Source organism: Spodoptera frugiperda, chromosome 18 (genome assembly GCF_023101765.2).
Source record: "Spodoptera frugiperda isolate SF20-4 chromosome 18, AGI-APGP_CSIRO_Sfru_2.0, whole genome shotgun sequence".
Taxonomy (NCBI): Eukaryota; Metazoa; Arthropoda; class Insecta; order Lepidoptera; family Noctuidae; genus Spodoptera; species Spodoptera frugiperda.
In genome coordinates, this window is record NC_064229.1 from 7191430 (window position 1) to 7218000 (window position 26571).

Sequence of the window (26571 nt, forward strand, 5' to 3'; positions counted from 1 at the left end):
AAAAGGGTACGATAAGGCTTACCCTTCCAGCCTTTGAATATGTAAAGACTAACAAATCAAAATATATATCTTTGACCTTTAAGGTTTTAGCCGTGGAAGGTGGAATTATTTTGGATAATTTCTAGCTTTCATTTTGTAAATTTATTTTATTAAATCTGAATAAATGATTTTAACTAATTGATAAAATTAATGTGATAGATAAAGAGATTTTTTATGGAATAGGAGGCAAAGGAGCAGACGGGTTGCCTGATGGTAAGCGATCAGCGCCAACCATGGACACTCGCAGCACTAGAGGAGTCACAGATGGGTTTCAAAAATATGAATTTGTATCCAGTAGACACAGCTTCAGATTGCAAAAGTTATACCTACATCTTTGTAGGTACATACTAGCAAATAAAATAATAAATATGTCATCAAGTTTCAAAACGGTAGCCTTGTTGATGGAATATTTGCAAATGTGACAGCAGTGCGAGGGGATCTCAGTACCATTTCTGGATCAGGCAAATTATATTATTAATTACCTAATGATTTATTTTTCGGATTTTTTAATCCTTCAGTAATACCGCATCTGGGATTGTATCCAATGTAAGGTAATGCCATTACGGAACGGAGGTTTAAGGCGCCCGCTTCTCATTCATGACAGTTGAAGTTCAAAACCTACCAACACGACAAGTCTTAGTACCAATTTGACATTTTCCGAGTTAAGTGCACTTTCTAAAAATTTAAACACCACTGACTAATGATGAAAGAAAACATCGTAATTCAATTTAAAATCGCTAACCCGCACTAAGCAAATGTGGCTCAAACCTTCCCCGTGTCAGAAGTCAACTGTAGTGACTTATAAGCTGTTGACAATACGGTAACCGATTCATCTTTTGTTACAAAGGTTCATAGTAACTTTAGTATTTTTACCTTTTACCCCTCACCTACCTTTCGTAAGAATGTCTTTATCAGAAGTCCGTTTACCGAATACCCCTAATTTCCATTCTCCACACAACCAATAAAATAAATTAATTATTATGTTATCGACTAGCAGCATTCCTATAGAATATGAGCCTCTAGCATGGCTTGAAACTAGTCGAGTTCCTCGTCAAAACAATACGTGAGTAAGCCAATAACATAATAATTAATTTAGTATGTCTCACGAAAGTTACAATAAAATAATTCACCCAACTATAAAGCTAATCAAAATGTCCCCCAGCCAGTGCGACTGCCACGCAGATTACTGGGTAATCCATCCAACCAATAACCCACAAGTAGTGACGTATTCTTGCAATCAGAATGTCAGAATGCCACCCTTCTAGGAACAATGTAAAACAAGGTATACGCGGTTAAAATTTTAACTCAAAGCTAAATTATGTGTACACTGTGCAAGTGTTCCTAATGCCACCCATTAGCTGTTTTAGTACTTGCATAAGTTACTTGAATTATATTTAAATGTCTAATGCGTGCGAATTACATTAGGGATACAAGCGTTGAAGTTCTTAATAGATGTAATGCGCTTAACAAACAACCAACTTAATTTGGACTTTGGATTGTGGAGCATTTCCCCCTGTGATGTGTTCTGTGGTTTAGTTGAAGGGAACAGGGGAGGTCAAGTTATGATGGCGGCGCTATAGCTGTCAATCAGGCAAAAGCTAAGCCCGATAGCGTGGGGTACAAGTAAAGACACTACAACGTTTGTTTTCAAAAAAATACAGTAATATTTTACCAATAAACAGTGTAAGTAATCATACAGATCTGCCTAGTTTGGAAATCAGGGTTTAACAAGTAATTTGTACTACCACTTCTGTACCTTAGTTTTACACAAAAGTAATGTACAAATCCATTGGTGTTCAATAAAGAATTTATTTATTTATTTATTTAGTGACATAATATATTTGCAGCCGTACTCAGTCATTTAATAGTTCGCAATTGTTTTTGGAACAAAATTGTTAATAAGTTTAAGTTATCATTAAATGACTCTAAGTACGGCAGTTAGACTTATTTTTCAAAGATACAATATTAATTAATATCGTATCTTTAATTTTGTCCCAAATACCAGTAAAGTTCCACATCATTTATCAATGATTTTAAGACCCAAAACTCTGGTCCTGATTGCTATAAAACAAATCTTTTTACAGATTTTATTTATCAAACAAGAAACACAAAAATCGCTCTCCTCTTCTAACTTACACCTTTAAAGCTCGAGTAAAACTTTGATCCATTGTTATTTCAAGCCTGTCTGACTGCGTTCAGATGAATTATTGATGTCTAGAATCTATACGTGATCCTAAATCCCAGAGCTATAGCACTATAACACGGTACCAAACTGGAAGACACCATGAAGAAAAATACCCATAACTACATAAACAAAATAATTTTGTATGTGTCGGAAAATTGGAAAAACACTTTAAAAATTTTTCTTTGATTAAATTATTTTTGTTGATTTATTGGGTGGCTCCAATTCGTGTGCCGCGGTATGTTATGATAGCTTGAATATCAAGATGTGGGTAATATGTTCATTAATAGAATTCATAATGGCTTAATGCGTCTCATTGCGTGTTGAATAGTATCATAGAGGATCGTTCTAGTTAGTTTGTCGCTTTAAAGAAAGTTACTTAAGTAAATAAATAAAATTACAAATGTTCAAGATATAATAAGAATATTTTTAAGAGAATAAAAAATATAACAATTTCAAGAACTCTTAGGTATAATAACTATCGTAAGACATACTAAATTAACTACCGCGATTTTTAATTAACTAACTATTAATCGAAATTATTTCAATATTTACGCTCAACACAAATTTCATACTGATATTTTATTCAATATTTTCAAGCCTAAAATCCTGTTTCCCTGTATTTTAATTTTCTTGTGATAATTACAACGTTTCACTATGATTTAGTTTTCAGTGCTTTTTAATATTATAAGGATCATATTTTCTAATTCTAATCTAACCCACTACACAGTTACAGTTACAACCGTAAAGAATCTACTCACAAAATAACATACTACAAATACAAAGTGATCAATAAAGAAAGCATTAGCTTACTGTCTCATTACTGCATAAAACATCGCGAGCTAGTGTAGCCCACCGGTTCGCATTACCCTACTCGTTAGTGGAAAACAAATTAATAAATTATACCTTAGTCAAGTTTTCCGATCACATATCACGTGGGAAATAAGAAGGGACTGGGTAATTTATTTAAACGGGCCGTAAACTTAGTAAGTGGGGGGCTCTTGCCAACAATTTGATTTGGCCTGTGTATGTATGTATGTTTGTTTGAACGTTGCGTGTCTCGAAATTGCTTTGCAAATTGTGTGAAGATTGTTTGGTTGGTCTAGGTTTTGTGTTTGTTATTTTTTATGCTGAATACAGCCTGCATGTGATCGAATTTAAAATTTTAACAGTCTTGACATTTAATATTAGATTACATTTAGATTTCAGCCATGATTGTCCCACAGCAGGGCAAAGGCCTCTCTACCTTCCTTCCACTCCTCATTTAATATTTGATTATTAAATCTTCTTATGTATATATCCAAATCAAAGCAACTAGCAACCTAAGTGCTCTAACTACGAGATTATTTTCAATCAAACTACTTACTTATAATACAGTTTCTTCATTGCCTTCCATAATAATGTCTGACCAATTCCCATACGTTTCCCAAACTGTCCTCCAAAGGTTAAAACAAATTTGTATTCACATAAAAACGTAAATAAACAAACAAAATTACCTTTAGACTAATCATTGTCGACATTGAATACTTTATATGATTCGTACGTACGAAAAATAACAATACCGAATCTTGTTTACCTTTAAAGATAGATTTTTGGCAAACATTCTCCGAAAAAATAAACTTTTATTTATGTTATTTTGATTGTTAACACCATAAAATGAAGGATGAATAGCTTTGTAGACTGTGAGATGTAAATTAGAAACTTTTAGCATGAATTTAAAGATTTTTTGTACATTTTTCTCAACATTTTTGAGATATTTCTCCAAAATACTTAAGTTCGTACTTCGTTTCGCAGCATGTATTGAATCTTTATTGCATTTAAACAAGTCTTATTCTAATTCGATTGCTCGCTGTCACTGCGTAATCGTTTTAAAGAAAAAAGGATTTGTCCTGGTCCAAAATATTGCTTCGGTATCAATAAATTTTAAAGGTAACCTCAGTGATACATGCATTGGTTCTCATCTGTGCACTTATGTTTTGTCAAAGTCAAACCATTTATTAAATTAATCCTAAATTAGGCAATTTGTAACGTCAAATTTTGTCCGTCAGTCTGTCTGTCAGTAAAGCTAGGTGTGTGTATATTGTAATGTAATTGTGTTCGTCTTACAGTCCATTTTATTCCAATATTTTTTTATTGAGTATTACATCATAGTTTAAACATGGATCCGTCTCTTCATATAAAATACTTATAAGTTTTGTTACCTACTGTATATCTAATAGTTTACTGACGTATTCATTTTATTGTTATCACTTTTATTTTTATAATCAACGCCTTTTATCCCTGAAAGGCACATAATGCCGCTCGCTTTACAATGTAAACCCATCTTTCACCATTTGTGATATAAGTCCCATGTAATAGGGGGTGAACCTATTGCCATATACTGGGCACAATTCCAGACTCTATGTTACTACTGAGAAATTTTCGGAAAACTGAAAAAAGCTCATTAATACTTTGCCTGTAAACTACTGCTGCCACTATAATAACTGTTGGTCGTTAGCCATTGAACTATTTCTGAAACCTACTCAAGTTGAAGATACACCACAAAAAAAAACAATAACAAAAAATAAACTGTAAAATTTTAAATGTTAACACATCCATAAAAAAACAAATAAATCCTTATCAGCCAGCATTGACTTAACCTTCACTTTATCTAGAAAAACTGAGCTATAATACCAAAACGCGTTCAGTACCATCAGTACGAGTTTGCTTTACGTTCAAAATAATCGAAACGAGACCGCGTTCGGTGCACTGATAGGTTTATTCGAGCGAGCCAATCTGGCTGGGTCTACTCTAATTCAACGAAAAACGAAGTTTCGTCCGAAACTTCGCAAATTGCGTACTACATACAATTCCATTTATTGCGAACCTTTGTGAACGAATTAAATTAAGATAAATGAAGGTTTTAATTTGAAATTAAAAATAAAACGTTATGTTAAGTAATTTCAATAGTAAATCAATAAAACCTACGGCCGAAAATTAAACGAAACTTCGGATTCGAGAACCGGAGTAGACCCCCTGAGCTCCGAAAGTGCTTTCGTTTCAATTACTTTAAACGTAAAGCAAACTCATACTAAGGGTACAAACCGCCATAAAACTACATTAACCGACTGCACAAGAGGTGTTAGATAAAAATGTATTAAAATGCACTTTACGACACTACTGGCGTTATGTACCATAAATATTCATGCAAATATATCCATACATCCTGGATTCTCTTTAAAAAGGAAAATATCAACGCGGATAGATTATGTGACAGGTCCTATGGTCTTATAGATTAAGTAGTCCGGTTTGATGGCGGCCTTTCATTGTGCAATGTGCTAGGAAATGAGGATTGTGACTGCACTTCTGATTTCAAATTGATGTTGCTTTATAGTTATAGGTAATTTATTGGTTATAGCAAATGTTGGAAATTGTCATTTCTTTGTTAAATTTACTTTAAAAAATAGAATCATGGTTGCACGTGAATCACGTCACATACTCTCTAAAGTTGTATACACAAGTATGTTTGAGTGTATTAGTTTTGTTTGAAACCCCCAAAATTCTCAATTAGTGCATATAAAAATTGTTTTTTTTTTCACTTATTTGTATTTTACAATGATTTTTAACTCCCAACGCAAGCCTCCGTTTGCGTAGTAATGCTTAATGTTAAAAAAAATTACATATCTATTCAAAACTTACACTTACCTACGAATAGAAATAGTCTTATTGTCATTACAATCCGTATTTATAATCTTTAAATTCATATACACACATAGCACTCCAAATTTAAACTTAAAATCGTTTAAAAATGGCCAAAAACACAAGCAAAATGTTCATAATTATTAAAATTAGGGCGCATAAATGCTGCTCGTCACCTCGCACGTACCAGGGATGCATACTAAGTGTATTACCGTCAAAGAAAACGATTCCTTTATTCGTGTTAAATTGAAATGGAGCTGATATTGAAAACAATCGACAGGGTAGCGCACGACTCAACAGCTTTTATATAGAGATGTGCACATAATGTTTATAGTATCGATAAGTAATTCGAGTTAATCGACTTTGTGCAAGTTAATGTTGATTGGTTCTCAATTTGTATACGTAGTCATTACCTTAGTACTTTTTATTCAGTTTTACAAAACCATTCATGAATTTGGGGACTAAACAAACATTTTTTTTATATTTGAAACAAATAATAAACATATAAGTAAAAATACTAAGATTTCTATTAATATTATTCCTTAAGAATTCACTTCAATTTCCGCGTACCAAGACAGTGCTGAATAACACAACAAAGATCGAGTTTTATCGATAGATCTCAGAGAGCACAACTCATCACTATTCATTCATACGCACGCACGATTTTCATGTCATTTGCCACGTGTTCAGAGCTTATACACGACTTTAGCTTACTCCCTGAATTAGAAATGATTGAAACAATATTATTCATTTTTACCCTTTCCAATTCTAATTGTTGATCGCACGCATTTTATAACACGTGCCAAGAAACACAACTGAATTTAAATCGATATAAATTTAATGTTATCGATTAAAATACAAAGGGGTGTGATAACGGTTTGTCGATAATATCGATGTTTTGGTGCCGTTAGGGAGGTGAAACAGTCAATCTGTCGGCTTTCTTTTGTTTTTATCTAGTTCGGACGATGAAACGAAAGGAAAGGAAGGATGGATGATTCGTAGATAAGGCTTACAAAGGGAATTTTTGATCCTCCGTTATTTAATGAATTTTTATATTGACGTATCTACAAACAGACCGACCGTAAGAATAACTGTATATGTATTATGTGATGCTATGGAATTTCAAATAGTTAGCAAGGAATATTTATTCACTAGCACCTTATTTCATGGGTTTCACTATACATAAACAACATGACTGACAAAAGTAGTGTCCCATTTGATATTTGCAACTTACCTTACAATACGAATAAACCAACCAATCAGTACCCTTAGTATGAGTTTGCTTTACGTGTAAAGTAATCGAAACGAGTGCGCGTTCGGCGGTCTGATTGGCCGGCTCGAATAAACAAACCAATCAGAGCGCCGAACGCGCTCTCGTTTCGATAATTTATAACGTAAAGCAAACTTATACTAAGGGTACAGGTTGTTAAAACTTCTAAAGGAGTTTTATTAATGCACAAAGCCTTTCTAAACTCTGCAAATATATACAAAAAAGGATAATATTCTAGTTCCTGGTACAAATATAACCATTCATAGTCACAAAACAAAAGAACATTAGGACTTTCATTCATTCGTTTAGAATTGTTTTTGCAAAATTTTAAAACAGATTAATTGAAGAGATTAGCAACGTTAGTGACGGTTTCTACTTGCGAGATATTTTTCATTACAAATGGACGCAAAATGAGAAATCTCCTTATGTTAAGTTAAACTTTTTTGGTAGTGTTTGTTTGTTTATAAAATAATCAAATTGTTAGACTCCAACTCTTCAGAGCACCTAATGCTTCACCGTTCTGATGGTACACCCACAATATATTTAGTGATTTAAGATTGCCGTCGTAGTATGAGGCGACAGCTACTCATGTATGAGTGTGCGGGTTATTTTTTTTGCAGACACTATATCTACACAACGAGTAGTAACCTAACAGGCTAAGAAAGAACAACAATATGAAAAGCAAGAAAGGTCACGGGACAAAACTAGTGTTTAATTTTAGAGATCGTGGGAACCACAGGTGGACTCGTGGGCGTTATCTAATCTGATATGAATTAATGTGACAGTTTCACCAAACTACACAAATGAGACGCACGCTTGTTTCGCGAAATCCTTCTCTGTTATAGTTTTAGTTATATTTTCCTGTTATGTGTTCCTAGCTTCTGTCGTCTTCGCCCGCGTTCCTGTGGGACCTTAATCTACCCCTGTTTCAAATTTCATTCTGATCCCATTAGCCGTTCTGACGTGATTAAGGAACCAACTTACCGGAGCTGCGGACTACATTTTTTTTTTTTCAGGAGGAAAAATCATCATCAGACCACCACAAATGGGGCCCAGTAGCGCTGATGCTTAATCCGGAGCTGCGGACTACCTAGCGGGTTTACCGGGGCTCTGGATCGAAAAACAAGAGTAGGAACGGGGTGGTTTTTAATCACTAAGAGTCTGACACTCCCTCTAGCCTCGCCCAAGGCGAGAAAAGACATTGGATGAATTTTCCCCTTAGAAAAAAACTTGCACACAAACACACAAAACCATGGCAAGGTCCATGTAATTTTTCCTTACTTTATGTGATGATTAAATAAAATACATAATATGAAGATAGCCTGTTACTTATTGAACGATTAGTCAGTAAGGTGGTGTGACTGTTGATACTCTCAAATTTATCCAAACAATCTCAAAAAATCCAGTTAGTCGGTACTAGATGTATTGCTGTTACTATTTAAATTAAACAACTTGATTTTGTGTGATTAAAATTTTACTTAATGTTTTACAGTTATCAATTTATTTTACAAGGAGATGCGACTGCACTCCACACACACCAAGAATGATAGTTCCATCGACTTAATATATTAGTGTTGGGGTAACATAAATTAAACTTACTAAACAGTGGTCTAACACTAGATAGACTTATCTAGGTATCATCTGCCATTGAACTTAATTGAGGACGGACTGAGATCACCAACCGTTCCATCTGTCACGACCACACACAGATAATGAGTTGATTGTAATTTCTCACAGGCCTGCGGTCCAAATACTTAATCCTAAGTTGAATTTTTAAAGGATAGACTACAGCTGGTGGCCCTGTGGTTTAACCCTTTAACCGCCTATGTTGCCTAATATACCTATATATATTTCCGTGTCCCTGTCGCTCATGTCATATTACTGCGACAGAGATCATGCATGATTTTTTTCGTTCTATTCACACGATTCCTCCTCTTTATTTAGTGTAGATATATATTTTTTGTATTGTGTGTTTGTAGCCCTGTGCTACAGGCACGGTAATTGATATTTAACTGGGCGGTAAAAAGGTTAAGAACCTACATTTTCATGCATGGGAGTTGGGCACTCCCATGCATGAAAATGCAGGTTCGACCTAAACCTACCAACGGCAAGTACCAATGTGACTTTAAGCCGTAGTTTTTTGTAAGCCTTCCCCCGAACCCTTTAATAAGAAAAGCCATATAATATAATAATCAATAACCGCTTCGTTAGTCTCAATAAAAGTCGAGAATGGCTGAACCGATTTGGCAAATTTTGGTCTTAAATTATTTGTGAAAGTCCAGGAAAGGTGAGAAAAATATGTTTGAGGCGGTACAAAGTTTGCCGAATCAGAAAGTTTAAATATATTAAGTTAATAATCTACTCTAGCAAACACAAGTCTGCATGACTGCATCCACCACCACCTTTCATAGATCACCAAGACTTACTTCAGCAACATAATTCCCACATGACTTCACCTTCACCATCACCATAGACCTAAATTATTTTCTTCGTTTACCTATTCTGGTCTTGCTTGCATTCTCCGTTTTTCCTGTTTGTCACTACTTATAGTCCCGTTAGTACATCGAACTTGAAATTCATGTGCATTTTCGATTAAGGCAGGTACACACGTACCGACGTAATTGTTCATGCTAATTCAGTTTGGTTTAACTCAGCTAGTTAGGATTTAATTAGCCGGTAGTTGTGTAATCGTTGGGTTTAAGTACAATATACAATAATGAGGATTATCTACATTTAAAATATCTAACTCCTTAATTATAGATACTTTTTACTTGAACAGTCTAAAAATAATATTGAGCCTATCTTTAATTTAAGAGCACACACTATCTGTGGTTTCCCATATTTTTAGGATTGTCTGTATGTATCTTAGTTGGTAAGCCTTAATAAAATAAATAAGTAAATAAAAATACATCATCATCCTTAACTGTGGGAGTCCACTGGTGGACTATGGACCTCGTCTACATAGAGGGAATAGTCATAGTCGCGTCATAGTTTAAAAGGTTCACGTTTAATAGACAGCGTTGGGATCTATACTAAAATCGTAGCGTAGTCTCTCTATTGGTGCTTACGAGGTACTTACTCTTCATCTTTTTTTATGTTAAATGGGCCGACGTTTGGCCGCTATCTCGCCTGATGGTAAGTGATGATGCGGCCTACGATGGAGCACGTCTGCCCATAAGCAACCTCGGGCACTCGGGCTTTGAAGACACTCAGGTTATACCCATCAGGATACACAGACTCCGGCAAGGAGTTCCACTCCCTGGCAGTTCGTACAAGAAAGCTTAAAGCGAAGCGCTTCGTGCGAGTATATTCGAGCTTCATCATGAGCAGCGTGTGCAGACGCGGGGAGACGTCGCGCAGCTTACTGATAGAGTCTGTGTGTTTTTTTTATTTAAATTAATTTATTTTCTGCAAAAATATAGTGTTCGAAACAGATTAGGATTATCAAAACCTAAGTCACACAAATTACTTTGGATCAAACGTTAACTACATACTACAAAAAATTTTAAGCATAAAATACTAGCTTCTGCTAGCGGCTTCGACTGCGTTCCCGTGCGTTATTTTTCACATTCGTTATTTTTCCTGATCCACATCTGGAGCTGCGGACTACCTAACGGGTTTACCGGGGCTCCGGCTCGAAAAACAGAAGTAGGAACGGGGTGGATTTTAGTCAGTAAGAGCCTGACACTCTCTCGCCTTGCCCAAATCATTGGATGACTTACCCCGCAAAAATAACCCTATTCCAAATTTCATCCGGATTACGTCAACCGTTTTGACGTGAAGGCATAACAGACATACATACTTTACATTTATAATATTAGTAAAAGATTCGATTCAAAACAGTACAAGTAGCGACACCTATGCGTCAAGTCCCTAAACATGAAACCAGTTTACCTCCTCGCGTTGAGTGATTCATATTCAAGTTACAACATTCATGGAACGTATTCGAAACTATGGTTTAGCTTAGAAAGTGGTACAAGTGAATACTAACAGATGGCGGCACTTGTTTCGGCTATATTTGACTGACGTTCGAGTATTCGGGCATTAATTGCTCCTACTGCGCTCTTTTAATTGTTTTACGAAAACAAAAACTAATATTTATGTGATATTGCTTTCGGTATCGTAATTTTCTTTCGTAGGCGTCTAATAGAGTCCTTATTCGGCAATAATAAAAGTTGATATTTATTACCATAATATTTAGGTATTCATAATAAATTTCATTCAATGTTTTCTCTAAAACCACGCAAAGTTTTTAAGGAATACCAACAATAAAAAACACAAAGATGAAGTAATAGTTTTATGAAAGCAAATATATCGACCTAAGAACTTGGCACAACAGTACCCTTAGTACGAGTTTGCTTTACGTTTAAAGTAATCGAAACGAGAGCGAGTTCGGCGCTCTGATTGGTTAGTTCATTTACTTCGGCCAATCGAACCTCGTTCCGTTTTCGTTGAACGTAAAGCAAACTTGTACTAAGGAGTCGGAAGAGTCGAAATATTTAATGCATAACGTCTAAGGTCAAATTGACGACACTGAGGCCTGCTCTGGCCTTGGGCTTTGCAGTAGTTGTTGCATTTCTACTTGCAGACGATTCCGTCAAATAATATTCATAAAAAGGATATCTTATTTTCTTGATAAAAAATATAGACGCTGGGCAATTATCTTCTTGCCCTCGAAGACGCCAATAATCTGAAAAATAAAAAAAAATTAGCAAAACAGAGATAGAGAGAAGTTTTTTCATATTTTTTTTTTATGGTACCATCACCTGATTTAAAGCATTCACTGCCGCCTAAACACCAGAGGCGTTATAAGTGCGTTGCCGGTCTTTTGAGGGTTAAGAATTTAAGGGTTGTTGGGGAATCGGGGATTGGGAAGGGGGAATTGGGCCTCCGGTAACCTCACTCACACAATGAAACACGCTGTTTCACGTCAGTTTTCTTTGAGGCCGTGGTATCACTCCGACCAGTTCGTGCCGAAGTATGACTCTCCCACACTTATGATGTCGCTAGTGATTTGAAATTTTAACTTCCAAAATTTACAATAATTATATCCTCGTCTGATGAACCTTCTTAAATCCTTACAGAAAAACCGAAAAGCAACGGTTTTAACGAAATGATAAATCTGTACCACTACATAGTATAAAACTGAGTCGCTTTCTCTGTCCCTATGTCCCTTTATATGAATAAATCTTTAAAACTACGAAACGGACTTTGATGCGTTTTTTTTAATAGGTAGAGTTATTCAAGTCTAACGTTTATATGTATAATACATGCATAATATATCACCATTGTACCCATGCGAAGCTGGGGCGGTCACTAGTATATATATAAAACCCTTCCGTTACTGAGAGACTGACTGACTGACAAACGACGCAGAGCTAAAACTACTGGACCTAGGAAGCTGAAACTTGGCATGTATGTTCCTTAATAAGTGAGCGAAGGAGGAAACTGTAGGAGAGCAGCACTAAGAGCAGATTTCCCTAAATTTCCTTGGGAACAGGAAAATCGGGTAAGTATCCTCTATTTATACGTACAAAGTCGCTGGCAGAAGGTAGTATAAAATACAAGGTATAGGTATACAAGTAGGTATAGGTGTACAAGTAGGTATACAAATAGGCACAGGTATACAAGTAGGTATACAAACCTCCAAGTTTAAGGCAGTTCGCTGCATAAAACGTGCATTTGTCAGGAAATTCTACAGTCGTATCCGTATTATGGTCGATAGCACAAACTTTGTCGCCTCCTTTAGTGCATATCTTCTCTTTGTCGCAATTATATAATGCGTAATTTGGTCTGTACTGAAATAATAAATACACTTAGGTGATAACGGAGCATGAAAATTAAAAATCTATTTAGTCCGTCAGTTAGGTATTGAAAAAATATTAGAACAGTATTTTATTTTTATTGTAAAAGAAAAAAAGAACTAGGTAAAACGAATCGAAGTTAGGAGTGGGAGCAAATACGTCATTTCTATAATTCAAATCAATATAATAATATCTTCGAAAGTATTTGTTTCCGTAAAAAAGTAAATAATACATACATACATACAGATCGTAAATACGCCTTTAATCCCCGAAGGGGTAGGCAGAGGTGCACAATATGGCACGTAATGCCACTGTGTACACCCACTTTTCACAATTTATCTTGTAAGTCCCATGTAATAGGGGGTGAGCCGATTGCCATATACTGGCCACTGAAAATATTTAGAAAAACCGAAAAAAGCCCAGTAAACTGTGCCCAACCCGGGAATCGAACCCGAGACCCCTAGTCCGGCAGTCGCACTTGCATACCACTCAACCAACGAGGCAGTTTTCATAGTACAACCATGATACCGTAACACTGTAGAACCTGGCTTACAGAAATTGCAGCGGTTTGAGAGGTTGTAGCGAGCATGTCTCATTAAAAAAAAAACAATCTAGATTCTCTGAAAAAGGGTTGTGAGGGGTACCAACAATGAAAAAGACAAAGATCAAATAATAGTTTTATTAAAAGAAATACATCATCCTAAGAACTTGGCATAAGAGGAAACCCGATATATTCAACGTATATGCAAGCCCTGCGCCATATTGAAAACAATCTGGTTTTATCCGGCGCTGGGTTTTTTGGTAAAAGTTCTATTATAGTACAAAGAGATCGATTTCGTCGCATAGGCGTGTAAATCCGGGGGCTCGTCTATCTCAGTAAAATTTACGGTTGGTCTGCAATCACCAAAACCTTTACGAATCCAATAGTCTGAAAAAAAAATGTAACTAAAGATGAAAAGAAATTATTATAATTCCGTTAAAATTATGACAGAACCAACCACCAGAGGTTCATAATACTGGGAACAGTCTGAAAGATGTTGACGATGATGAAGATAAAGTCTTTTAAAATGCTGATGGTGCAAGTGATTTAGATTATAAAACTCCGAAATTTCTTTCTTAAACAGCAACCAATTCATAACCGAAAAGCAACAGTTTTAATGAACCGATAAATGAACAAATAAAACTAAGAAAACAATACAAACATGATATAAACCCAAATGTACAGACAAATTGTGGTCTGCTCGCCTCAAAGAGTCATCAGACCACAGATGGTGCCCAGTAGGGCTGATGCCTGACTGATGCAGACGACCGTGCGAGTTGCCGGGGCCCAGACTCAAAATAGGTGTAGTAACGGGGTTGTTTTTAATCAGTATGAGTTTAAAACTCTTTCTAGACTTCTTCACCCACAGCGGGATGAGTGATTGGGCGATTTTCCCCTTCAAAAAGTCTATACAAACCTCCAAGCCCTTGGCAGTTCGCTCCATAAAAAGTGCATTTGTCAGGAAATTCTACAGTCGCATTCGTTGCATAGTCGATAGCACAAACTTTGTCACCGCCTTTAGTACAATACTTCTGTTTGTCGCAGTTATATAATGCGTAATGTGGTCTGTACTGAAATAATATAAGAAATACAATTGCAAATTCATGTAAATGATAAACTAGTCCTGGATTAACTGGCTAAAATCACCTACTAAGTAGAGAAGATATAATACACAATTATATTTTTCAAAATTTAGTTTTAGAATTATATGATCGGTTTGGTAGACTTATCCGGTTTTTTGGACACTAATCAGAAAGTCAATCAAAGTTCTACTCGGCACTGTATCTATAATACTCGTAAATACTTTTTCTCTGCTTCATAAATAAAATAGAATTAAGACGTCTGCTAGGAAATAAAATTTTGTTTGTAAGTCATGATTCAAATGTGTCGATTGTACTATTTATCCTGTTCCTGACGTTTTTCGACAACCCATAAAAAAATGTTGCTACACAGTATACAATTATAAATCTAAAATAAAAAAAAAAATATTGTAACCTTTTATTTTGTTTTTTTTTATTTTAATTTTATATATAGTCCTCTACCACGTGGGCTATTCGATTGTCTAGTACCTAAATGTGGTAGAAAATTAAAATATAGTAGAGTTTGGTTTTAACGGTGTTTGTCTTGTCCAATTTTCGTTTCACAGACGACTTGGGATATCAGGTGAAACCCTGAAATTAAGGCTTTATATTACTACTTTAGAGTACAAGTAACAACTACCATACCATAAATTACAGTGACATGAGCTAAGTTAATACATATTAATAATAAAAAAGGATTGTAATAATAAAATTGTAAGTCAGCAAACTATTTTTTCGAAATATATTTTTTTATTCAACGCGAAAAGCTTCAGTTAGGTAAAAAAGAAAAAGATTAGTACTAACTTCCAGCTTTGAGACAGTTTGCCTTGAACAACACGCACAGATCTTCAAAGACCGCAAGGTTTGGGCTGTTTGGGTCATAGCCGCATACTTAAACACCCCCGGGGAAGCAGGTTTTATGCTTATAACAGAAAGACCGTGCTTCGCGCTCAGCTTGCACATTGTCTGACTAAGAAACTTCGATAATTTACACTCACTAACATTAGAACTTAAGACGGGATATTTACCATGTTTATTTATGTCTATTAGTTTCCGATACGATACGGATGAACCTAATCATATCGCCATGATCACGAATGATAAATAATAAAAATGAGTTCATCCGTGATCATGGCGCTTGCAATAGTGCCGAAATATCGGAAACTCATAGACATAAATAAACATGGTAAATATCCCGTCTTAAAATTCTAAAGATGGTAAATGTCCCGTCTTAAAATTCTAATGTTAGTGTTAGTGACCATGTCAGTTTATAAACTTATAATTTACACTCCATTTTAATTCTGGACTGCACGGTTGGTGCGGTGGCTGGGCAACTGGCTGCCGAGCAACGGGTAGCGGGTTCGATTCCCGCACGGAGCAACACTTTGTGTGATCCACAAATTGTTGTTTCGGGTCTGGGTGTCATGTGTATGTGAACTTGTATGTTTGTAAACGCACCCACGACACAGGAGAAAATCCTAATGTGGGGCAACATTTTTTTATAAAAAAAAAAATTGTGATTTTTTTTAAATCGTTTTTCTAATCTAAAATATTTGTAATTACTCACGTCTTCTTCTGATGACGATTCAGATTCGTCGTCGTCATCGCTCTTCTTACTCGATACGACCACGAATACTGTAACATCCATTTTAAAATTAGTTGTATATTTATTTAATAAATAATATTGATTAATAATACACCTTCGACCAATTTAGTCATGACCCATTGTTATACACGTGGAAGTTTAAATAAATATTATAAACTTTTTTATGAAAGTAATATTCTAATGCAGTGGTTCCCAATTCGGTGGTCCGTAGAGGACAAAAAATGGTACCCGAGATGAAACAAAAAGATACAGAAAACTACACCTGTCCAATAAATACCACGATTAATACTCGAATAAAACTTATGTTTAAGGAGACAACTGAGACGAGCAACTGCTTCCATTAATCCAAAAGTTACAACTTTTATGAGCAAATGAGAAAACCATACGAAAATAGTAATAGTAATAGTGGTCCCCAACTGCATAACAATTATAAAAGCTTAATCAGAAAAAGGTTGGGAACCCCTGTTCTAATGGGTCAAGATGCAAATTAGTCGATTGTACATTAGAGTGGTACTCACCGAATGCAAAAATAATGGGAAATGTATTCATTACCAAAACAAATGTAACATTATACACAACAATTGAATATTTATTTATTTATTGTTTACCGTTTACCATTTGTATACTTTCTTAGCGCATTGTATCCATTTAGCCGGTGAAAAATCTGAAATAAATAGACGAGTTAATTTAATATTTTAATTCCTATGGTTGCAATTTGCATAAAATATAAAAAAAGCCTTAGTATAATAAAACCTTTGGTTTACTATATATTTTTTTAATTACCTAATCAAAATGTAATTGGACAAAAATCCCCAGAAAAAATCTCGCTAGTATTACTATACTACTAACCTAAAAACAAAATTTTAAGAATAAAATATAATATTTAAAAAGGTATTTTAGTAATATTATTTACGTTATCAGCGGTTGGAAAGCTAATAAAAAATATATAAGGTAAAATAAATAATAGAATCCTAGTGCGTTGGTATGTGAAATATCGAAACGTTTTATTGAATTTAAATAGTAGGTTCTTAAGTAGGAAATAAATAAATAAATAGATATACAATATGTACCTATATTATGTAAATAAGTGTTTATATAATTTGTCTGCCAGCTTGAGGTCTCTTGATTGTGCCTCAAAGGTAAGCTGAACATAACTCTTGTAATACTAGCTTCTACCCACGACTTCGCCCGCGTTAGCGTGGTCAAAGGCAAAGCCATATCATTTATTCCAATTAAAAATAATTTATTCCAACCAAAAAGGCTGGCAACTCACTGGTAACGCCCCTGGTGTTTGAAATGTCCATGGGCGGCGGCGATTGCTTACCATCAAGTGATACGTCTATTTGTTTACCGGCCATTCCATAAAAAAACTATCCCAACTTAAGGGTTCCTTAATATTGAAGCATCATCGCTTACCACCAGGCAGTATAGTAGTCAAACATCAACCCATTAAATATACCTACATAAAAAACTGATGTAAACGGTCATCAATCTTTTTAACTCACCATGGCCGTGTTCACAATTATGTTTATACAAATCGCAGGTAGTGTAAAATACTCTTCGCTGCTTTCGTCTCTTGTCCAAACCGCAAATCTTCTTACTAGGAGTGTGGCAGTATCTTGCTCGCCAACACCAATGCTCGTTGATGACTTTCGCGAGGCCAGCTTCAATGAGCGTTGTTTCTTCTACTGATGGCTTTAAAAATGCAAGTGATGGTTAGTAGTCGGCATTAAGTACTGGTAACATGGAAACCAATATAAACTGACCTTCAATTCTACAGAAAGATCTCATAAAGAGAGATCATAATAAACTGGGTTCTAATAGCTGGATGTTCAATGGTATGTACCTTTTATACTGACTGGGAAAACGTTGAGGGCAGGCTTTTAAAGTAAAATTCTACTGTTGAGTTTTTAGAATACCACCACTCCATCGACCACTTTCAGTACCCATAAGGTGTGTCTGGTCTTCCAAATAGGCCTCTCACAATGCAATGCTTGTTAAAGGAGATTCGCGGGGAAGTACTGATAATATTTCTATGTTATTTTAATTAATCTGCTTCATTTTTAAATTAAATAGAAAACTAACACATAAAAATCTAATTAAAAATGTAATGTAATACATATACAGATATATTGTAATGTAATACATATACAGATCGCTACAGATTATGATATAATATAAATAGATGATAATCTCTTTTTCAAAAATCTAAAATTTTTCCACGGTTTACAAACCAACCTTCCCCAATTGGAACATAACTATTGATAACCTTTTCCTAGGAAACGAATCCGCGACATGTTACGCAATAGATAGTTACCCAGCCACAGTACTAACTGTTTAGTAAGTAAGAGTCTGACACTTCCTTTCGCATCGCTCAACGTGTGAGAAGTCATATTATAGTCCATAGTCCTAGAAGGAATATGAAGGAAAGCTCTACACAAAGAGCAGTGGGATAAGGAACAGTGGATAGCGAGGCCTTTGCCCTGGGACGATTATGGTTGAAAATAAAATAATAAGTAAATTTTAATAAGGTTTTAATTTTTTTCTTGTATTTTGTTTTCTATTGTGTCTCATATACTAGACAAGAGGTTAAGCTCTATGTCCATGGTCAAATCTGCATATATTTGATAAGTATAGTTGATATTGCATGTTTTAGAAACAACTGATACATTTATTATGATTCTAAATACTTAAAAAAATAATTTATTACAGAGTTGCAGAATGATAACAATTATATATTATATTAATTTTGATTTTCAGCAAGTCGTCATCATGTGGGACGAGTTGATGAGTTACCCCAAATCATCTACGTAGTCAAAGGGATAACAAAACACGATTGGAATCACCGTCTTTATCGTTGCGGTTTATTGCAGACTTCCTCAAGTTTTCTGGCTTATTTTTTATCTTCTTTTTCGGATTCAAATTAGTGTTATCAACATTATCATCATTGTTTTTATCATAAAGGCTATCTAAGTGGTTACATCTTTTTCGAGCTGTTACTAGGTACGCTGAAAAATAAACCAGATTAGTGTTTGATACTATGGAATATAGAGAAGTCGTGAGGCAGGCACCAATCTCAGATTTGTTTTATAGTGAAAGTTGTGAACGATAACAACATTTGTGGATTAGTATAACATAATATAATATCATCACATCTTTTCATTTTTCCACCTACTATTATATTATGTATTGCACAGGCAACAAACAAACTTACTAGTATTTTGTAGACAGTTAAATTCATGAATATCACATAAATCCAAAAATAATCTTAGTCCTCCGTTTGCGTCTTCTCCACACCTTTCTATTCCATTGTGCATGCAAGTCTTCGCATTAAAACAATTCTGAAATTATAAATAAGTATTGTTGTTATTTGTTTAAGTTGCCGTAAGGTGGTGATAGAGAATAATATAAATATTATATCATGTATGGAGATCACTCATATGAATTAAATGAGACCACAATTATTACTACGCCTTTCCTATCTTTTCACGCCGCTTTACGGTTCTAATCATCCACAAACTGCTAAGGGTGACACCATGACATTCTCGGTAGACATTGACATTGACATTGTCAGATGTTTTAAGGTTTCTGACAAAACATCACAATTATACAAAAATCTACTTATCTTTAAGTTTGTGGTTAATTTCACGATACAAAACACTAACGATTTTTTTATAATAGTACCTAGTAAAAACGAGGGCATATTTTAATGTGTTTCTAAAATATCAGAGGTTTTTATACGTTTTCAAAAGAATTTCCCAATTTCATGTGTGGCAAATGGAGTGGTAGAAAACGTTTCAAGCCGAGTAAGGGACTACTAGTACCTACACATTTCACAGAAGCTGCGATGCAGCGCTCTCTGAACATTCTGAAACCTGCAAATGGCTATTTCCAGCCGCTTTCTAAGCGTAAAAATTATGGTCAACCCTGTCTTAGGCAGAGGTGGCTCATAATTTAACAGTGGTCTATCACGGGTATGGTGATACATATTTTGTATCATATTCTGAAGTTTCATTATCTCTTAAATACATGTCATCTTATTGCCCAAAGTACTCGTAATAAAGTAAAGTCCAATCAGCGCTACCTACGACAGCCGCAGCATCTAAAATATTTGGATAGCAACAAGCCTTTGGATGAGATTGGATTGGGTGCCGCCTCATTCACACTGTGAATCTTAACCTAAGCATTGCTTGATGTAAGTATTCTGTGAGATTACTACTACTCTGTTCTACACTGGTCGAGCCGTCTCATTCGTTTCGAAGCATGACTCTCCCAGTATAATATGTATACAAAACATCAACAACAAATACTTACTCTATTGCTCTCCGATTGCCAAACGCAGACCGTTAATACGATGGTCACTGTGAAATAAAATTATGAGAAGAATCATTGAACAGGATTTTACTTAAAAAAAAAAGATGATAATGAAATATTATTCCCGAATAGCTTTTGCCCGCGACTTCGTTCGCGTGGAATAGTGACTTCCGGCAAATTTTTGGTTTTAACCACATAGTTCCCGATCTCGCGGGATCTCTTCAAAAATGAGATGTGGAAGATATTCCAGGGAACTCTTCAAAAATCAACATAATGAGCTCTGCGTTTGAATTTAATAGATGTATACTCACTTAGGGCATTGAAAAAATAGTTTAAAAACGGACTTAAACTAACTTAAAACTAAAGAAAGCTACGAATTACGAATTTATAACAATTAAAAAAGAAACTATATTACAACCTATCCTCTATGCTATAATAACCAAGCTTAAACTAAATAATTTAAAAGAAACGACTTAAATCTAATCTAATTAATTTATAAATTAGACTTACAATTTTATTAAAAAAACTAACTACAGTAACTACTAATAATCGATATCAAACTAAACCTACGTTAAATAGTTTAACCAAAAAACCAGGAAAACCCAACAAATAAACTTATTAATTGACAAATACAACGAAACCAATTTAGAATATACGAAACAGCAGGACCACTACAGACAAATAATCATACGACTGATAATACACTTTTTCTACGATAGTACCGAAGCGCTCGGCCGATACCCAACCAAATGAATGTAACGAAACCATAGCGCGATCTATTTCGATCCCAACGCCATCTATCGAGGATAAAGACAACTTGGATTATTTATTTATACTCCGTTCGGGCATTTTCTTTGTACTAAAAGTTTAATTATATTGATATTATTTTTTTCATACCTTTTTACTATTTATTTACTTTTTTTCGATGAATTAAAACAATAACATGAACCGAAGTCGTGTATCGATCGACATAGAATTATTTATAAATAATTTATTTCTTATTTTTATTTTTTGATTTTTGAAATAAAAATATATCTATGTCCTTTCTAAGGTTCTAAACTATATCTGTACCAAATTTCAACCAAATCCGTCAAATAGTTGCGGAGATTAATGGTATAAGCATAGAATGTTCGACGTGATTCTTTAATTTGACATAACTTTTTTATTTATGAACCGATTGACATGAAACAAACACTAAATGTAAATTTAAGCATCCCACAATATATTCGTGAAAACTGCATCCAACTCGGATCAGCCGTTTCTGAGATTAGCGCGCACAGACGAGCAGACAAACAGACAAACAGACAAAAAAAAGTTAATTACATTTTTGGGTTCGACATCGACATAACAATAACCCCTGCTATTTTTTTTATTTTTATTTTCAATGTACAGACAGCACTTTTCTACGATTTTATTATATGTATAGAAGAGAAGGCAAAAGTGCACACACCCTGTTAAAACACTTATACAATCATACCATGCCCACTTTTCTGAAGTAACATTATCAGTATCGTGTTTGTATAAAGTAATCCCAGATACAAATACATTTCTCAGAAATCGAATTAGAGATTTTTGCTCTGCCCTCATCAATCATACTACAATTATCCATTGACTTCTCCGGCCTTAGATGAGGCAAGAGGGAGTGTCAGTCTCTTACTGACTAAAAACCACCCCGTTCCATTTACTGCTTTGACCCGGAGCCCCGGTAACTTGTTACGTTGTCCGCAGCTCCGGTGGTCTGGCTCTTTGAGGCGATAAAAATAGGAGTCGGTAACGGGAGCATGGTCCAATATACATAGCTATTATTCTTACCAATTGAAAATATGATGAAATGCATTTCCAATAGTTAGGCTTCAAACTCAAAATGCTTTAGGAAATCCATTCTCTTTATATTTCTTTATTGTTGAACACATCAAATCGGAATTTATGGTGTTGTAACACTTTATATGTGCAGTCGTTTTATTATATACTAAGTTTATTATATTCTTGCAAAAATATCGGAAATGTAAAATTTACTTTCGGTAAGTTGGTTTTGTATTTCACTTTTAACTGATACAGAATGAATGGAATATGCACAGACTCCGTGCATTCATAAAGATTGATACAAATATTTTACTTCTTCTTTAAATATTTACCTAAGTTATGGTGTACCTATAATTAACTCATCGTTTAACAATATACTAAGACGCTGCGGAACAAATAACATGACTAGTAAAAGGCGTATTACACACTATAATTTTTTTTTAACTAATGGAAACCCATATTCAATCCCTAAATTCCCATTTCAATCTCCAAATCTTCAAGGCCCTTGAAACTGCTCTGATGATGTGACTTTTTCCAGAATTTTCAAATATTTGTAACACATGATCCTATGTGCAAAATGTATCCTATCTACGATTATACTTGGTATTATATTTGTACATACGGAGGCTAAACAAAAGAAACGATACTATGGGGTATGTATTTGTCATGATTTTTTGAAAAACTGGTTTTTCATCAAACATCCTCCATTGCTAGGAGGTGGTTTTCTTAATTCCTTAGTTCCCACAATAGACAGTCAGTTTATTTATACTGCTAGATCACCAACATTTTAGAAGACACCTATCCATTGCTGTCTGATCGCAGTTCTGGGATTAGAATTTAAGTGTGGGTTTATACTGCAGAACTAATTGACCGGAACGAAACCACGATCTCAGAGAAAACCTGCATTAAAAATGTGTTATCTCGTCTTTTGAATGAGGTTACCAGATCCCTGATCCTTAGATCCCTAAAATACTTAGATCCTTACATCCCAAAAGGCAATGCACTAGTAATTGCTCTGGTGTTGCGTACGTCCACGTGGGTGGCGCCACCGATTGCTAACCATGGCTATAATTAACAGGTGCAAAAAACAACACCTACGAGTTTTTAATCGTCTTTTTAAGCGTATCTTTGGGTGTACCTCAGGGATCGATACTAGATCCATTCCTATTTTTGGCATCTATTATTCCAAAATGAATCTCAAATGGTATTATTTGCTGATGACACATCACAAGTTTTCACTAGTTTATTTTAATCACTATTTTTTAATAAACTCTTTTTCATTCTGACCAGTATATAAGTTAAGTAGCATAAAAAATGTATTTCAGATACCATGCATAGATGCAGTTATTTGTGCTCACTCTAAGAAACGAGTCTGTGGGTTGATCCAAAAGACTGGAGAAGTGCGCTGGTTCTTAGACAAATGTGATATATTAGAATTCAATTGCGAATATGGCACTGGTAAATGTTTCATATATTATGTTAAGTTTTTTAAAATTATTACAACCTCATACGCCTAACCCCCAAAAAGCCGGCAACGCACTTGTAACTGTCTTCTGGTGTTTTGGGTGCCAACGCCGGCACCGATTGCTTTTCATCACTTAATCTGTCTACTCATTTACTGGTTTATCCTATAAAAAAGGCAATTCGAAAGCAAAAATACAACTCTTCTTAACTTGCCTTCGTTTGTGTCCGTATTGTAGATATGGTTTAAGTAAATAAAGAATTAGAATTACGTGAATTTAGGAATATACAACATTTCCCATATGGTTAACTATATGTTTTGCTTAGTTTTTAATAACCTGAGGGCTTAGTACGAGTTTGCTTTACGTTCAAGGATCGAAATGAGCGTTCGGCGCTCTGATAGGTTCATTCGAGCAGGCTAAGCCCCTGATTTTTTATTATACCACTAGTATTTACTGTGACCTATGAACGCTTGCTACACTTGGGGCATTACATGCGCTCTGCCGACCATTAAAAACCTATTTACACCTTGAAGTACCCCATATTGTACCCTTCCCTTCAATATATTTAATTTGATAACATAATTGTTTCAGCATTTAAAAAAACTAGCAAAAAATTCTGCAGACATGTACCACGGTTATAAAAATACTTCATAAATAAACTAATGTTTTACTTAAAGAATAGAAGAAATAATATATCATTGAAATTTATTCTAAAACTAAAAATTACAATTATTATTTACAATACTTTTGATCTCATAATTTCGGTTGACACGAAGATACAACGGAGAAATCTGGAAAAGAAATTACAGAATGAAAATGTGAATGAAATAACGAGATAAAAACAAAAGTACAATGTGATGATTATCTACTTGTAGATACAAAAACTCAAGAAGCAAATACTTACTATATTTCCAATAACAGTTGACGCGAAGTAAATGACAAAAATCTTCGAAGCGACCGTAACCAAATTCGTCATCAAACCCACAAACCGGATCAACTTTCTTTTGGCAAAGTAAAGCTATAGGACACCAGGGATTAACTTTATGTCCCTCGCTTTGCTGATCCGATCCAACCGCAGAATCATCAAGCGACCTTCGTGATCCAGGCTGAAAAGATAGAAAATTTCATATATTCTTTTACATCTCCAAAACACAACTTTTCTCATCATGTATTCTTACAAAGACTAATTAAGAACAAAATTTTCTATCCCTTCAACCTGATTAACAGTTGAGAAAAACACTTTTTTACAGAGTAGAATAATTTTATTAGTTTAAAGTTATTGATTACGGTTAAAAAGTGCATGCTCATCTCTTGAAGCATTTAGAGTTAAACTTTTAGAATAAAATAGAATTGAAAATTAGTATCTCCAAGAGAATCACACAGCACTCACCGTGGAAAGTGTAGGTTTTACTTCAATAATGGGTGTTGGATCCGTACTACTAATAACCTCCTTCATAAGCAAGTCTTTGGCTAGCCTGCCGTACTTTGGAATATTCTTCCCAAGTTTAACTAGAGGATGGTCACTCGTACTAACATTCAGTTTGGGTTTTGGTACCTTTTCTGGTTCGGCTTTTGTTGGCATTTTTGGTTGCTCTAGACCCTTGCTTAAGTTGTCTATAAGTTTCTTGATCATATCACCAGTATTGTCCACAGATGTGATCAAATGTTCCAACGCTTGATTTTGATGCATTAGTTTTTCTTCTATAAAGGTGTAGAAATTTTCCGCTGAACTGTCGCTCTTATCAATTTCTCGCTTGTAAATAGCCTGTAATGGAAATATTAATCAATGTTAATTACATACAACGTGATGAGATTGTGTTTTAATTACGAAATATACCTATACCTCAAAATACGAAAATAAAGTAGAACTTTCAAAATGACCCTTACAAATAAGTGGGGATTTGAATATTGAAAGAGTTGTTTCGATAAAATCAAAAAAGCTAATGTTGTCCTTAATTAATTTTCATATTATATTTTAGTACTTACCCTAATATGGATAGGGTTTTTAACGAGCCCTTTATTATGCAATTTTTCAATAAGAGCCATATTCGAATAGACAGTCCCGGCCAATACCACAAAAGCTGAAAATACAAAAAGTCCATTATTGTTACAAAATAATTTGTTTCCATCTATTTATTTTCAAAAGAAAAACGACAACAGTACAATCTCCCTTGTTGATAGCTATTCGGGACATAATAAAGATTTTCATTAAAATTCTCATTTGCGATTTATCGATTGCCCGTTTTTAATAGGAATTTTCTACTAATTTGGTCCTTGTGTCCATGAATTACGGTACAAAAGCGATCTCACCGATAACTAAGGGTCTCATGATGCGCACTTGAGATCCGGGACGCTACAAGTAGGTCGGCCGTGGTGCTTGCTCCACTTATAGTGTTGGTAATTGACAACTGGCAAAAAATGTCTTGATACTTGATGTTTTATGTAACAAAAGTGTGTTAGTTTTTAATGAGGATAATAATATGAAAACATAATTAAGCAACTTATGTAAAATATGCACAAATAATAAGTTAGTAATTGGAACATTATGGATACATACTCACTGAACCAAGGTCTTAAAAACCAATTTCAAATATTAACAGGATATCGAATAGCTATCAAGTGTCTGCAACTATCATCACAATTCATTGATTACATCCTTTATAAATGTTTTAGCATTTACTAGAACGGTAATTAATGGATTGCTGCTACCTAAAGGTCACTTGTACTGAAGGTGTTTAAGTGTAGAGCCTAGCTAATGCCGGACACAAACGACCAAGCTATATTGACAATTA

General features: G+C 34.7%; 2 protein-coding genes and 1 long non-coding RNA gene across 8 annotated transcripts; 1 reads left to right on the forward strand and 2 right to left on the reverse strand.

Annotated features, from left to right (window-relative positions):
- Window positions 1-13613: 13613 nt before the first annotated feature.
- On the reverse strand, window positions 13614-22476 carry LOC118278216 (uncharacterized). 4 transcript variants are annotated; one of them, XM_050700210.1, is made up of 7 exons: window positions 22326-22476; window positions 20514-20560; window positions 17705-17894; window positions 16718-16863; window positions 16161-16228; window positions 14431-14584; window positions 13615-13901 (listed from the first exon to the last, which is right to left on the reverse strand). In XM_050700210.1, exons 4-7 carry the CDS (start codon window positions 16746-16748, stop codon window positions 13753-13755), a joined length of 402 nt encoding a protein of 133 aa, XP_050556167.1. In that variant the 5' UTR covers window positions 16749-16863; window positions 17705-17894; window positions 20514-20560; window positions 22326-22476; the 3' UTR covers window positions 13615-13752. The 4 variants fall into 4 exon arrangements, with proteins under 4 accessions (XP_050556168.1, XP_050556167.1, XP_035453232.2 ...); XM_050700211.1 differs by lacking the exons at window positions 17705-17894; window positions 20514-20560; window positions 22326-22476 and adding an exon at window positions 17049-17347 and having other exon boundaries at window positions 13614-13901; XM_035597339.2 differs by lacking the exons at window positions 17705-17894; window positions 20514-20560; window positions 22326-22476 and adding an exon at window positions 16983-17125.
- LOC118278217 (uncharacterized) lies at window positions 22406-24514 on the forward strand. Its single transcript, XR_004783836.2, has 4 exons — window positions 22406-22534; window positions 22855-22969; window positions 23642-23774; window positions 24371-24514. It is a non-coding gene; the product is annotated as an uncharacterized LOC118278217 (long non-coding RNA).
- LOC118278215 (uncharacterized) lies at window positions 24468-26249 on the reverse strand. 3 transcript variants are annotated; one of them, XM_035597335.2, is made up of 5 exons: window positions 26090-26248; window positions 25766-25860; window positions 25170-25544; window positions 24684-24885; window positions 24468-24570 (listed from the first exon to the last, which is right to left on the reverse strand). In XM_035597335.2, the coding sequence occupies exons 1-5, from the start codon at window positions 26106-26108 to the stop codon at window positions 24533-24535; spliced, it is 729 nt and encodes a 242-aa protein (XP_035453228.1). In that variant the 5' UTR covers window positions 26109-26248; the 3' UTR covers window positions 24468-24532. The 3 variants fall into 3 exon arrangements, with proteins under 3 accessions (XP_035453228.1, XP_035453229.2, XP_035453226.2); XM_035597336.2 differs by having other exon boundaries at window positions 24468-24885; window positions 25335-25544; window positions 26090-26249; XM_035597333.2 differs by having other exon boundaries at window positions 24468-24885.
- Between the last annotated feature and the right edge of the window lie 322 nt (window positions 26250-26571).